A 14,697-nucleotide genomic window follows, 5' to 3' on the forward strand; every position below is an offset into this window, starting at 1 on the left:
AATTGATTACTTTACACACTGTACTTGTGTTTGACTAAGCCAATAAATTTATCTTGGACAAATGAGGCAAAATTATCATATGTACGTTATGCAGCATTACATATGGTTTTGGTAAGACCAGCAAGGACTAGATTTGCAGCAGCCAGGAGTTTTTTTTTCGTAAGGATGGAAGACAAGCCTGTAAAAGTTTAAGTAATAAAGGGTTTTATAATAGAAAGAGGGGGGTTGAAGTGCTGGGATTGCGTAGTTTTAAGCCCCCCTTTTCGGAGGAAAGTCTTTATTATTCAAAACAGCCCCACAATGGGCTTCACATTGAGCCTTGCCACCTCCCCATCTGACTACCAGCCATTCATCAGACAGACTGGCCTATCAATGACATGTCTCCCATCAGGGCTCCTATAAAATGATGCTTTTTCCCATGCAACATCAGCAAACATTGTGACTGGTCTGTCTCTGCCCCGCTGGATTACCAAGTGTCCCTTTTTCCACTACTTCTTCTGCCCCCTTTCGCTGTGTCCATTGCTGAGATAGGGGGGTCAGACATCCCCAGGATTTTGGTCTTGTGTACTGCCCATGGGAAGAGTATGCATTGTGGGATACTGGAAGAAACAGATATGGACTCCACAGGTTAGTAAAACTATCAACCACTCGGTACTCTACACATACTTTTTATATGTAGGCAGCTGCGTTAACTAATTCAGCTCCGCAGCAATCCAACTTTCTCAGGACTCATTATGAAACACATCAAAGAACCTCACACAGGAATGTCGCCGATGCATTTAATAGTTTTGGACACAATTATGTTTTTTTTTATTTCTGTGCAGTTTAATGGATGTTCTGAAAAAGAAAAGAGTTAAGTTGAAGTTGACAGTTTAGCAATATTGAAAGATTAAATTATTATTATTGAAGATTAAATTAGGCTATTACTTACAAGTTTACAATCCTCTTACGTACGTCACCTATTTGGCAATGGAAACGTGTGAAATTTTGACATTCATGTCACATCATTGCTTGCTGCTGTACTTTTTTATCCCTGAAACACCTGTTGCCTGCAGCTGAGACCATTAACATTTTACAGAAACCTGACTTATAAACAAGTGATAAAAATGTAGGAAAGTAAGAAAAAAATAATTAAAAATAGTAAAATAAAGCATTAATATATTATGTACTCTTTAGAGTCTATATATGTGTGTGTGTGTGTATATGTATTTCATAAATTTAAATATATATTAGAATGCATGAGTGTTTATTTTCTCTCTCTGAGAGACAAGTTTAATGAAGAAGTGATTCTTTTAAAGTCCACCTGTTACTCTTTACTACTTTTTAAGAATGTACTCTTTAACGATCCTTGGGAATCTAAGCACTATATATTCTTTTATCTTCATACCTCTTCATATCTGTACACTGACATTTTATCTGTACTTATTTTTATTCTACTATACATTAATCTCCTCCATTAAACACTCAGAAGCCGACCATAACTAAATCTTTTAAAGACATCTAACTTTTTGCAGGTTATTAACTCAGTTTTTATGCAACAATGTCACTTTCCTCAATAGCAGGGGAGGAATATTAAGCAGCATTATAACCCAGCTTCGGATAAAGTTGTTTCTACACAGTCCAGCTTAAATTAATTGAGATTAAGCTGTTCTGCAAAGCCATTCAAACTAGGACAGAAATATATTATCATAATCATGCTATTTAAAACACTACAAAAGACCTGGAGATATTTAACAACCAGGACTGATTTTTTTTTTCTCCTCCCGCAGTCACATCCAAAGTGGTTGATTTTTTAGTATAAGTTGTGCTGTCATAAGACGTTTAATTTAAAAAGAAAGAGCTATAAGATTTGGGGTCGTACAGCACCAGTGAAGAAAAGATGAATGCATAATATATTATTAAACATTCGCTGTAAACATTGGGTTTAAAGCAGCAATACAAATAACATAATTGGACTGATTTACTAAAAGAGTTGAGAATGCAAAAAAAAGTGAGAGGCAAATTCCAGTTCACGTTGAATATGCAGTCATGTACAGATGAAACAGGAATTTGCTTTTCACATGATTGGATAATTGAAGTCAATATTCACACATTGTCTGAAGATTCTCAACTCCTTCAGTAAATCAGATTCAAATGCAGTATCATACAGTTAGTTTTATACTTGTATATAGATAGATATACAGATTATTCCAACTAATTTGAAAAATATGACTTGGGAAGTGTACATTGTCTATTTAAAATACTAAATTTATAAGAATTCATGGGGATATTTATAACTATATGTTAAGAATTGCAGCTGTATTAATGACTTAAGATATAAATATATATATATACATATATATATATATATATATATATATATACCTCAATCACTGTATAGATATGTGTGTGTTCACAATCAGATATTAAGTATCCTAAGTATCAGCTGGTCCACCATGTATTTGCAGTTCCATTTCATGTAGAAGTAACAAGTGTTAGGTGCAGCCAAACTGGTGATTCTTTGGCGCACAGTAGGCAGTCACCAGTATAATCTGTTTAATGGCTTTCCTTAGATCACTATATTTCATTACATGGCTCTTCTTCAGTCGGCTGATCTAATTATTCAGTAGAATGTTAATAACACAGCTGCAGCTAGCAGCTTTACTCCCCATGGAAAGTTTCACACAAAGCATACCACAATATACACATTGTTGCGTACCATAGAAGGACATGATATAACAGAACGAAGTGTAAAATCAAATAACTAAATGAGCAAGGCTATAAAAACATACAAAACATAAAACATAAAAAGCTAAGAATAGTACCAATAATAAAAATATAATAATAATTAGTCATCCAAAAGAATGTCATTATTTTAGTATACATATTTACTTTTTGTACGTTTTACTCATGTCCTGTACAAAACATATATATATATATATATATATATATATATATATATACATTTGTTTTGTAAAATTTCATTAAAAAAAATGATGAAATAATACAGAAAGGTCTATTTCAAAATAATACAAATTTGACTAAGGATAGCAAGTTTCATTCAGTACTTGTATGGAAGAATTTTTTACACCTCTGAAATTTAGAAGTGGTTGGTTGAGGATGAATTTATCACATTTAATCAAAATGAAAAAGTCAGTTTTAGCAATTGATCAAACTATGTACTTGATAAAAATTCACATTTGAACCCTATATATAAAACCCGATATAATGTAGCAGTACGTAATACCCTTTTTTAAAGCATGTACCAATTTCCCCCAATAGGAAAGTCCTTCAAGACTGCAAAAATGGCCATCAGGATGAACTTTTTTTTTTTTAATTTAGTTGACTAATTATTCCACAACTTACAATACGCCTATTCGATGGAGATCTTTTACTTTCTCTTCTTGAACACAGTATACATTTTTTTTAATGGGGCAACATAGGGCATTTGCCCAAAAAAGACAGTTTGGGGAAGTTACTTTTGAAAGTTGTGTGTAAAGTTTGCAGGGGCTCGTCTCCATGGTGACCATCCCTGGGATGGTTGTCATGGATACCATTGGGAGGAAAGAGATCAGCCACAGCAAAATATTATGAGTTAGCAGTTCTGTGTGAGCTAAAGGCACCAGGCGAGCTTTTTCTTTAAGAAATCAAAAACTAACAAAAGGGATTGAATGCTGAGGCAGTAAGATCCAATTGAGCATGCGTTTCGCTGCATAATGCAGGATTCCTGCTGCTTCTAAATAAAACACGAGAGTCTGTAGAACACTCCGCGCTAACACAGTTTACAACTAGAGGCCTAAGAGGTCTCGGAGCACCCATACTCTATAAAACTAGGCATGGAGTTAAGAGGGGAGTTGGAAGGCTGCCCTTTCCCGGAAACTTACTGGCCAGTTGATCTCCTTCCTATTGATAACATTGGCGACATGTCTTATTTTTATGAGCTAATAAAATTCCAGCTAGGTGGCCTTCCTACGTATGATCTGGACACTAATTAAATGGACCCAGAAATGAAATGCAAAATGGCTTACATAGAATAAGTTTGAGACGCTAGCTCTCCATGTGGAATGTGATTGCATGGGAAAAGGCAAAACAAACACATCTCAAATCCAAGGAAAATACATCTCAAGCACGTCTGTGTGCTAGCCTATATCCATAGAGTATTATACCATGTTAGCCAATGAGAGAAGGAGAAATAGGTCACGTTAATCAACACCTCTTACATAAGCTTAACATGGTATTGCCATTTTAAGTCATATTAAATATTTTTAAATCTGTACCTTTCAATAAAATAACACATGGTAATCCCGCATTAAAGGTCAGGCATGTTGTGTTATAGGGTGACAACACTTTTGTGCCTCTGTGTTGTCACCCTGGTGCAAGAGCTTCTGATGGACACTAAATATGTGCATTTCAACACATGTTGCACAAGCATGGTCAACTGTTCAACGTGGTCTTGAGAAATGCCATGGAGCCATCACTGGAAGGTATCTAGCAAATATGCTGCAGGAGATCAGCAGAACTGAGATGTAACAATGGATGAAAAAAATTAAAAGTATTTTACTGAGAAATAAACTGGCAGCTATTTATGATACACCGTGTGGGAGATTTACTAAACCTGGAGGCTGCAAAATATGGTGCAGTTCTGCACAGAAACCAATAGGCTTCTAAATTCAGCTTGTTCAATTAAGCTTTGGCAATAAAACCTGGAAGCTGATTGGTTTCTATGCAGAACTGCACCCGCCAGTTTTAGTAAATAACTCCCCAAGCTTCAACAAACAAGGCCCCCCTTTCTCACTTGTGGCAGTCCCTGAAAAAGTGATCCACTGAGAGTGGTACAGGAGTAGCTGACAGGCATTTAGGAGACAATATTACTGCCACCTGAATGCCTGTTTACTTTTGACAGCCAAACAAGGTCTTTGAATGTGAATAACCAAGGCACATCCGCGAGCCTAGTGTTTGACTCACACTTATGGCACAGCCCCATTTACTTACATGGGTGGTATTTGACAGCAATACTACCTGCTGAAGGCAACAAGTGGAATCATTTTTAAGCAAAAAGAAAAATGATGACTAGTGCGCAAAATTGTGGTGCTGTCTTCCTTTTGTTTATTATCTACGGGTATAATGTTTGCTGTGGTGCTCCACAAAGTGATGCAACCACTCCTGTGTGTGTACAGGGCTGTCAGGTCACCATTAAACTATGTGACGCATGCAGCATTGGAGGGTGGGACAGCTTTTAACACGCAAATGACATGGTATAGCTAATGTGCAAATGGTTCACATAAAAGTGATACCAGCAGAATTAATGGGATAATGTATAAAATATTGAAAAGGCCCCATTTACACATTTGTGTTTTAGCGTGCATGTTCCCACACACTATAAAGCATATGGCATGATTTTCCATAATAATAGTTAGTGTGTTCCAATCTTAGCATTGCAGTGGAGTGTGTTTGAAAAATACAATATGTCTGATTTTTCTCTGCATTTTAGTAACGTGAGAGGCCCATAAAAGTCAATGGGAATACATCAAAAGTATATTGAGGCACTGGCAACAGGTATAAATAAGCCTGTTAACCCTATCCACTCCTAAATCTAAATTCAAAAACACATAAAAAACACAAGTCAAAACGCATCAAAAAGCATGTCATTGCATGCACGTTGACATATGACACATATCTGCTTAATGCTACAAAAAACATAACTCATGCACGCACACACACACATAAATTCAGATGGGTCCTAAGAAAATGTATAGCGGGAGTAGAAATGAGCAAATAAATTCTGTAGCCTGGCCAAATCAGTGAATCAATTCTTTTTCTGTGAATCGTGAATTTTCAAATGAATGTGCATATGCAGGTCTGTCTGAGGAAAGAATCATGCAGTTCATAAAAACAGTCAGTATAAAGACAGTCAGTGGATGGATAGCTTAGGGGTTTATACTTTTATCTTGCATAAGGGCACTGGGTTTGTGGTTTAAAAATGAACACTTTGCAAAGTGAATGTTCACTTTTTTATTTTAATAAACTGTGTCACTTTGAATATGCAATCACGCGCAAGAAAAATGTAAAAAGTAAAAAAAAAAAATGGATTTTTTTTTTGCACATAATTGTATGATTGAAGTGAAAACAACTTCTCCGTGTTCCTTATTCTTAGAACATTTACTTTGAAAGTGAGCGGTCTTCACTGCTTTTGGAAATCAATCCCATAATTTGTATGAAGATTGTGCAGTCAGCTCTTAAGATTTGGTATTCCTCCTACAATACGAAAAAAAACTCTGACACCTGTGAGCTGATGTGATTGGTTTAATATTTTCTGTACAGGGTAGAAGAAAGTTCCAGCACTATATAAAAGAATACAATTAATAAAATAAATTTAAATTTGTGCATTGCATAATTCTCCCCCATGCGTATATTCATACGACCAGGGCCGGACTGACAACTCATGGGGCCCCCGGACAATAGGGGATCATGGGGCCCCTGTGTCCTTGCCCAAACTCAAAAAAAGCCTATGAAAAAGGTACCAGGGGCATCTCATGGGGCCCCCTACTGACCCCGGGCCCTCGGGCAGTGCCCGTGTTTCCAAATGGTCAGTCTGCCCCTGCATAAGACTAAAATTCAATTTGATCTGTCGATTAATTTGCTGGGCTCTGGCAGGAAATCATGTGTTTTAATTGACACCATTAACTTCCTGTTTGGTAATTGCATACAAGAATATTGCCAAGTGCCTAAAGTGTATCTAAACTCAAGAACAAAAATATCAACCCTTAGATGTGGTGGCTGCATTCATTTTCTTTTTTTCCATTTATTTTAACCTGGTAAATCTGCCAGTAACTCATGTCCTATCCCACTCTGACAACGCTCATTCACTGCAATGTATCTATGTAGGAGCAGCGCTGTCACCCTTTGCTGCTCACCTGATTTAGATAGAGATACCACCATCTGTTACCTCCATTACATGGGAAGGAGAGGTTTTGTAATTCACACAAGATAGCTACAAAGCTAATAACATTGCTTGAGCTTTGCACAAAAAAAAAAATGAAAACGACCTTGGAATTCTGGTCAGATCGACAAGTATTTTTTTGTAATTGCAAAAAATGTACTTAAAGAAAAAGAAAAGAATGCATCATGTCTACTGGTAACCTGTAATATATTACATTTTTGTTGCGAGTTTAGATTTTGGGGTTGATTTACTAAAATAGAAGCATGCAAACTCTGGTGCAGCTCTGTATAGAAACCAATCAGCTTCCAGGTTTTATTGTCAAAGCTTAATTGAACAAGCTGAAGATAGAAGCTGATTGGCTACCATGCAGTTGCACCCGATTTTGCGTTCTCCAATTTTAGAAAAACAAGTCAAGTAGTTGCTAATACCACTACATGCAGACATGGAAAAGTATGGAAGTGCCAAAAGCATAATTGTCTGCACAGGTATAAGACGTTTACTTACATTTATTATGTTATAAGCTTTATTACTACTGTTTGTCAGAAGGATTATCAATTATCATTCAAGTATAAAGGAATGTAATATTAGCGTTTTCTCTGAAGAAGCCCAAATGAAATTGTATCTGTAACTTATGAACTCGAGTGTTATAAAGCTGGCTGTAACAAGACAGAAACTTCCCAAACACTTAACACTGTATCTGTATCTGGGTGCCGCTTATAATCATTCACAGTGGCCACGTCTGAAGTGAATATTGTATTACATTGTAGCATTAATGGCGACAAAGAAAGATCAGGCAAAAATACGTTATGTCCAATAACATTATTATAGCCCCATAACAGGTCTGCATTGGGGCTCCAAGATGTTTTGCTACACATTGATTTACAGCATGTGCCAATTACATTTGGATGAAATGAATGCAAACTAAGTTTAGAAGCCTCTATACAATTGTTACAAGACAATTTGTAAACGTTATCACTATTGCAATTGCCTTTAAAATGGGAATTAGAGAGATATTGATTTACTAGCAGGGGTGGCCAACCTGCGGCTCTCCAGCTGCTGCAGGACTACAAGTTCCATCATGCCTCTGCAAGTCAGTAACTTCCCATCTTTGCAATGCCTCATGGGAAATGTAGTTCCACAACAGCTGGAGAGCCACAGGTTAGCCACCCCTGTAAAAGGCAAATAGATTGTACACTTTGCCATGTGCAGTTACTTAGTAAATGAAGTAAAGCTTCCCTTTGCAAAAAATAGCCAACTGTGTGCAAGGAAAATAAAAAAAAGCATTTTTCTTTGTACATGATTGGAAGACGGAAGTTAATTGTTCTTGGAGCAAAAGTCCAGCATACACATCCAATGGGATAGCAAGTTTAGTTTTAGTGATGGATTTCAGAAATTGCACAAATCCTTTGATGGGCAGCACAGTGGCTAAATGGTTAGCACTTCCACCTGGCAGTACTAGGGTCCTTGGTTCAATTCCCAACCACAGTATCACCTGCCTGGAGTTTGCATGTTCTCCCTGTGCCTGCATGGGTTTCCTCTGGGTACTCCGGTTTCCTCCCACACTCCAAAGACATGCTGGTAGGTTAATTGGATCCTGTCTAAATTGGCCCTAGTATTTGTAGTATGAATGTGAGTGTTAGGGACTGATGTGAATGTACAATATATATGTAAAGCACTGTGTAAATTGACAGCGTTTATAAGTACCTGTAATAAATAAATAATAATTGAGTAATGATTTATACCTCAACATATATGGCATCCATACAAAGGTATTAGAGGCTTATGGAGGTGTTTTTATAGTGTATTATGTTTGTCAATATTTTTGTATAATTAAAGGTGTTGTGTGTATGTTCTGGCCCTGCACTTATATTTCACAGGGATATAACTACAAACCCACTTCAATCAGGTTTAGCTCATAACTAATCATTTTTTTATATTGGTTTTAAGATGATGTAAGTCAACAGAGCTTCTGCTCATTTACTAAGCTCTGGAGCAACTGCACTTGCAGAGTTCAACTGCATGTTCCAAAGTGCCTAGTTCCATAGTTGTCTTTAGTAAATCAACACCATTGTGCCCTTTAATGCTTTTGCATTGGGGCCCATTACACATAGTTACTGTTTTAGTTATGTCCTCTAATTAGTTACCTGTTGCTTGTCCAATAATTATTTGTTGATGACAGGTTCCCTTTTAAAGGAACTTGTTAAGATAGACATATTGGAGCTGCTACTGTTGACTTGTTTTGCAGACGTGCTCCAGGTCCACAAGCAGGGCCCTTCTAGTCCTCTTGTATCAAATTGAACTATAACTACTCTGTCTCAATTTATTTTCTAAAGAGCTCTACAAACTGTTGGCTTGATATAAATTTTAATTTAATAATAAAAGTGTGGGTGATATACTAAAGAAGTAGAGAAAGTTCACTTTGCAAAGTTTTTGTTTGCTTACTTTAGTGAACAGAGTAAAGTTGTGTTCACTATAAATACCCAATAGCATGTAGGTGAAATACAAGAAAACATGACTTGGATGATTAGATGATTAACGGGATCACAGCTTAAAGTATGCCTATGCTTTGCAGGGCTATAGGCCTCAGGGAGAAGAGATAGTCACATGCATCCCACACCTATGTGGGGGTAATTACTAAAACTGAAACACACAATCTGGAGCAGCTGTGCATAGTATGATATCAACTTCTAACTTCAGCTTGTTCAGTTAAACGTAAGTTCTCAGAATACTCACCTCCATTCCAGCGATGTGACTGTTGAATCCTTTACCAGCTGCTGACATCTTCTTCCCAGGCTTCTTCTGGGTGACGGGTTTAGGCCTCTTCATTGGCTTGTGGGGGTGACGTGACTCCCGCATGTGTACATGGGAGTCTTGCATCTTAACACACTGGGACCATGGTGAGAATGTATGCTGACCTGCACATGTGCATCTCAGTGTACAGTCAATGAAAAACTGCAAAGCATGTCTCTTTAACTTTAGTTCTACTTTAAAGTGGAAAAACATTTCAAGCAGGGAGGATTTTAATGCAAAAGAGACATACTGGGGGTTATTTACTAAAGCTGGAGAGTGCAAAATCAGGCTCACTGATGCTTAGAAACCAATCAGCTTCTAAGTTTTATTGCCAAAGCTTAATTGAACAAGCTGAGGTTATAAGTTGACTGACCACCATGCACAGCTGCACCAGATTCTGAGTGCTCAAGTTTTAGTAAATGCCCCCCACTATGTCTCTTCTGCATTCAAATTCCATTACCTGCCTGTATGCCCTGTACACTGAGCAGCACATGCACAGCTCAATGTACCAATTTCTTCAAAGCCAAGATGAATGAAAAGCCGCTCATGCGTCATCTTGGCCAGGCCAATGAAAATGACTGAAGATGACAGCAGCCGGTGGGGAGCTCTGGGAGACTGCAGCGCTGGATAGAAGGTGAGTATAGTTCCGCTTTAGGCTTTAAAAATGAAAACTAAAAGCTGATTGGTTGATATGCACAGCTGCTTCAGTCTTAGTAAATTCTCCTCTGGGTATCGTTCTTTGCTCCTGGCATCTCTAGTTTGATGGAGGATGAAAGAAGGTGTGGCTTCTGGTGCTAGCTTTAAAGTAAAGTCTAAGATCAGATTTGGGAACATGTTACATGTCCCACCCACTTTTAGGGTGGAACATAATACATGTTCCTGCTCCTGCAGCTGCTACCCGATCCCCCCCTCCCCCATGACAGTGGATCCTCTCCCCGCACTCACTGTCACTATTTGAAAACAGTTCTGTGAACCAATGAACTACAAGTACTGTCAGTCTTTGCAGCTGATGGCTTGTAGTTCTCAATGGACTACAAGGAAGCTGGTGAGCACTTTAGCAGTCAATTGTTTCTTCCTGTCATTGCCCATACAAGGGACAAAGTACAGGCAGACAGCTACATTGTCTGCTGGAGCCCTGCATTGCACCCATGATCTGCTGATCGTGGGTGTAATGCTTTCCAGGATCCTACAAAAAAAAATAGTAAATGCACATTTTTTACCTGCAATTTGCATTTATTTTTTCTTTTTAAATGAGAACTTATCCTTTAAAGCAGGGGTGTTAAACTCAATTTCACCATGAACCGCATCAGCATTATAGTTTCCCTCAAAGGGCCAGTTGTATCTGTAAGACTAGATGTCTAGAGCACCACCCCCTTCCTTAAATCATTTTGCAAGAGTCTTCCACCCTCCCTTACATTACAGTGCTCTTTACTTTGTGCTGCTGTCGGGAAAAAGCCAGTGGTGGAACTTGGGAAAAGAAAATGCAGGATCTGGAGGAGGACCGGAGAAGAGCTGGAGATGAGGGGGTACTATGGCTGCACAGAGAGAGGCACAGCATCATTAGGAGGATCTCTGGCCTTCTCTCTGCTGTTGACTGCTGAGACAAGGTAGGGACGGAGGAGAGGTGTGAAGGCCACATGAAATGGCCTGGCAGGCCGGATTCAGCCCGTGGGCCTTGTGTTTGACACATGTGCTTTAAAGTGAACCTGAGCACGGGTTTATGTTACCTTATTTACAAAATGGCCATTCCCTTTGCTAAATGAAAATTTACTATGCAAAATTAAACTTTCTATTCCTTTAGTATGGACATGTGTAGACGGTTTCTGTTTACCTGCGTTTGATGTGTGTTTGAAGTGCATATACAATGCAGGTCAGCAGATTGCCATTTACCTGCTTTGTGTTGAGTTTCTCTGACCACAACAGCAGATCAAACACAGATTTTTGCATTAATAAGCATGTATTTGAGTTGCACTGCATTCTAACAAAAATGTCTGTGTTTGATAGCAACACCAGGGTGTACTCTTAATCAACCCCATTGAGTCAGTGACCTGGAACAAGTATATCAGGTGTCCTGACAGTTCACTGGCTACCTGCTTGCCCTGGATTAGTCACTCACTACGCAATAATACAAGGATATAAATGATAGCCATGGGAATTTGCACCTTCAAAAACAAGTAATCAACATCTGCTATATTTCTGCCCTGACAGGATCCCTTTAAATACGGTGTGATTATTCAATTGAAATGTGGACAAATCCAGTATTGGCCCGTTCTCCAAATTACGGCAGAAAATAATACAGACAGAGAACCTGGCCTGCCAACTTGGACAGTTTTAGATCACGTGCCTCTCTTGACAACTACTAGATCTTTTTAGATTGTCTCTGTTTTCTGCCGTTTCCAAACAACTTTGAAAGAAATGTTTTATCAAGTCAGTTGCTTGCCATTTAAATGGCCATTTCCATTGCCAAATAGTTCCCCACATTGTAACTTTCAAAAGTGATTTGTCATTAGTTGTTTATGTTCATGTTTACAAATGCTTATGTGGATTATTACCGCAGATGCCTAAATACATTGGGTGCCACCAATGGAACAGTTTGTTTAATTTAATTTTAAAGGTCATATAAGATACACAAACGACAATAAACAAGTCTGAAGCAACCAAGCAATATAATAGCAGAAAAGTTAAGAAAGTAAAAAAAGTAGTCATAAAGTGGTAAAAAAATGTTTATTTGGACTTTTAAGGAGCTGGAACTTAATCTTTTCACAAAACACCATTAATATCCCATTTTATTTAATATAATGAATAATAAAAACCCATATATAATTTCTCAAAAATAACATATTCAAATACACTGTTAACAAACAACTTTTCCTATATGACTCTCCCCTTTTTATTACCACTGTAAGCTTGTCTTTTTAAGTGTACACATTTTCAAATTGCTCTTGTCCCCCCCGTCTCTTTCTCTCTCACTCACGCTATATATTATTATTATATTATTATTATTATTATTATAATACAGGATTTATATAGCACCAACAGTTTGCTCAGCACTTTACAATATAAAGGGAGACAATTCAGCAACAATACAGTTCAATACAAGAGGGTTAGGAGGGCCCTGCTCCTTGGAGCTTACAATCTAATATATATATATATATAATCTGACCAGGAATTTGGTTTTCTTGGAAGAAATTTCTGCTCAAGCAAAAGAACTGTTTCTGTAGTTAGATGATGTATTTGTAAGAAATTATACTAGTTGGCAACACAAAATTTCTATCATGTTGGCATGTACCTGACACTGCAACTACTATTTCCTTTATGTCTACTGAAAAAGCAGCCATGGGATTGATTTACTGAAGGCAAATTGTCTGATCACTTAGCAAAGTGAATTTTCCCTTAGCTTAGTGAATGGGGTGAAGCTCTGCTTAATTTCATGACCCAGTCACATGCAAACAAATATATTTTTTTTTAATTTCCATACTTGTGATTGGATATTCTTTAGAAAATTAATTTTCATCACATCCACTAAAGTAAGGGAAAGTTCACTTAGCAAAGTGAACATGCTCAACTCAGTAAATCAACAGCCAAACCTTTATTTAGTGATTTAGGTTTACTAACGGAGTACAGGCTGTTCAAAGTAAATGTTCATTTACAATGTTAGTAATGTTGCAGCTGTTTTCACTTTAAATGCCAAATAAGGTCCTAGAAACAAATTCTGTCTTTTTCTATTCACAAAAGTTTGAGGACACGTGACCATCATTCCAGCACTATATAGACAAATGTGTAAGGGCATGCCTCCAAATTATTGAGTGGAAACTAATGTTTCCAGTGAAGGGTACTGCTAATGCTTCAACATACAGAGGTCAGAGTGGGATTAAGGGCAACTGATGCCCAACGCACAATAATGGTGCCCATCTGGGCCCCTCCATTGCTTACTGGGCCAATTCTGGCACCTCTCACATACATTTAAAAATCAGCATTTTGCTAGAAAACTAATTAGAACCTCCAAACATTATATATTTTTAAGCAGAGGCCCTAGACAATAAAATGGTGGGTGTTGCTATTTTTTATGTCACACGGTATTTGCACAACAGTTTTCCAACTGCACATTGTTTGGAAAAACTACACTTTAATGACTTTTATTGAACACAAACACAATATAATAACCATTTTTTTTGTAAAATATAAAAGATTATGTTATGCTGAGTAAATAGATAACTAACATGCCACGCTTTAATATTGCGTACCCCCGTGGAACGGCATCAAACTAAAAATCTCAATAGGAGGCAATTTAAAAGCCTTTACAAGCTACCAGTTTAGAGTTACACAGGAGGTCTGGTCCTAGAACAATTGCTCTTGCTCTGATGATACCTCACAGGTTTGGTGTGATCACCATTTACATGTGCAGGAATTGTGTATGCTTTTGTATTTGTGAGTGAGCATGGGGGTAGGAGCACTTAAATTTTTTGTATTTATTTTATTTAAAATTTTTTTTTTTTGAAAGGCCCTCTTTATGGGTAGATCTGGGGTCTATTAGAACCCAGATGTCTCTCCTCTAGCCTTCAAAGCAGCTGATCAAACACAGATTAGTCTAATTCAATGGCCAGTCACCAGCCAGTAAACACAGAACCAGAAAAGGAAGGGACAAAATCCTTGTTGCTTCCAGTTTCTGACCTTACAGAGAGGGAAGAACAACATCAGTTCCTCCATCTCTGTGTATTGCTCCACTGGCTTCTGATTGCCCAACACATAAATTAAAATTACTAACACTAACGTACAAAGCTGTTCATAACACTGCCCCAAACTACATCACCGACCTGATATCCATCTACCACCCAAAATGCACTCTCTGCTCCTCACAAGACCTCCTACTCTCCAGTTCCCTGGTCTCCTTCTCCCATGCCCGGCTCCAGGACTTCTCCATGGCTTCCCCCATACTCTGGAACTCACTACCCCAATCCATCAGACTGTCACCTACCCTCCTCACCTTT

The 14,697-nt window shown here is 37.8% G+C and overlaps 1 protein-coding gene across 3 annotated transcripts in view; it reads left to right on the forward strand.

Annotated features, from left to right (window-relative positions):
- The first annotated feature begins 262 nt into the window (after positions 1-262).
- Positions 263-14,697, forward strand: part of RFX4 (regulatory factor X4) — a 125,206-nt gene continuing 110,771 nt past the window's right edge. For all 3 annotated transcript variants that reach the window (XM_089671195.1, XM_089671197.1, XM_089671196.1), the window contains exon 1: positions 263-627. In XM_089671195.1, coding sequence (XP_089527321.1) covers positions 585-627 — 43 coding nt within the window. In that variant the 5' untranslated portion in view covers positions 263-584. The remainder of the gene's footprint in view (positions 628-14,697) is intronic.

The sequence above is a fragment of the Staurois parvus genome, unplaced genomic scaffold (assembly GCF_062004578.1).
Source record: "Staurois parvus isolate SC_StPar_1 unplaced genomic scaffold, SC_StPar_1.0 ptg000101l, whole genome shotgun sequence".
Lineage (NCBI taxonomy): Eukaryota > Metazoa > Chordata > Amphibia > Anura > Ranidae > Staurois > Staurois parvus.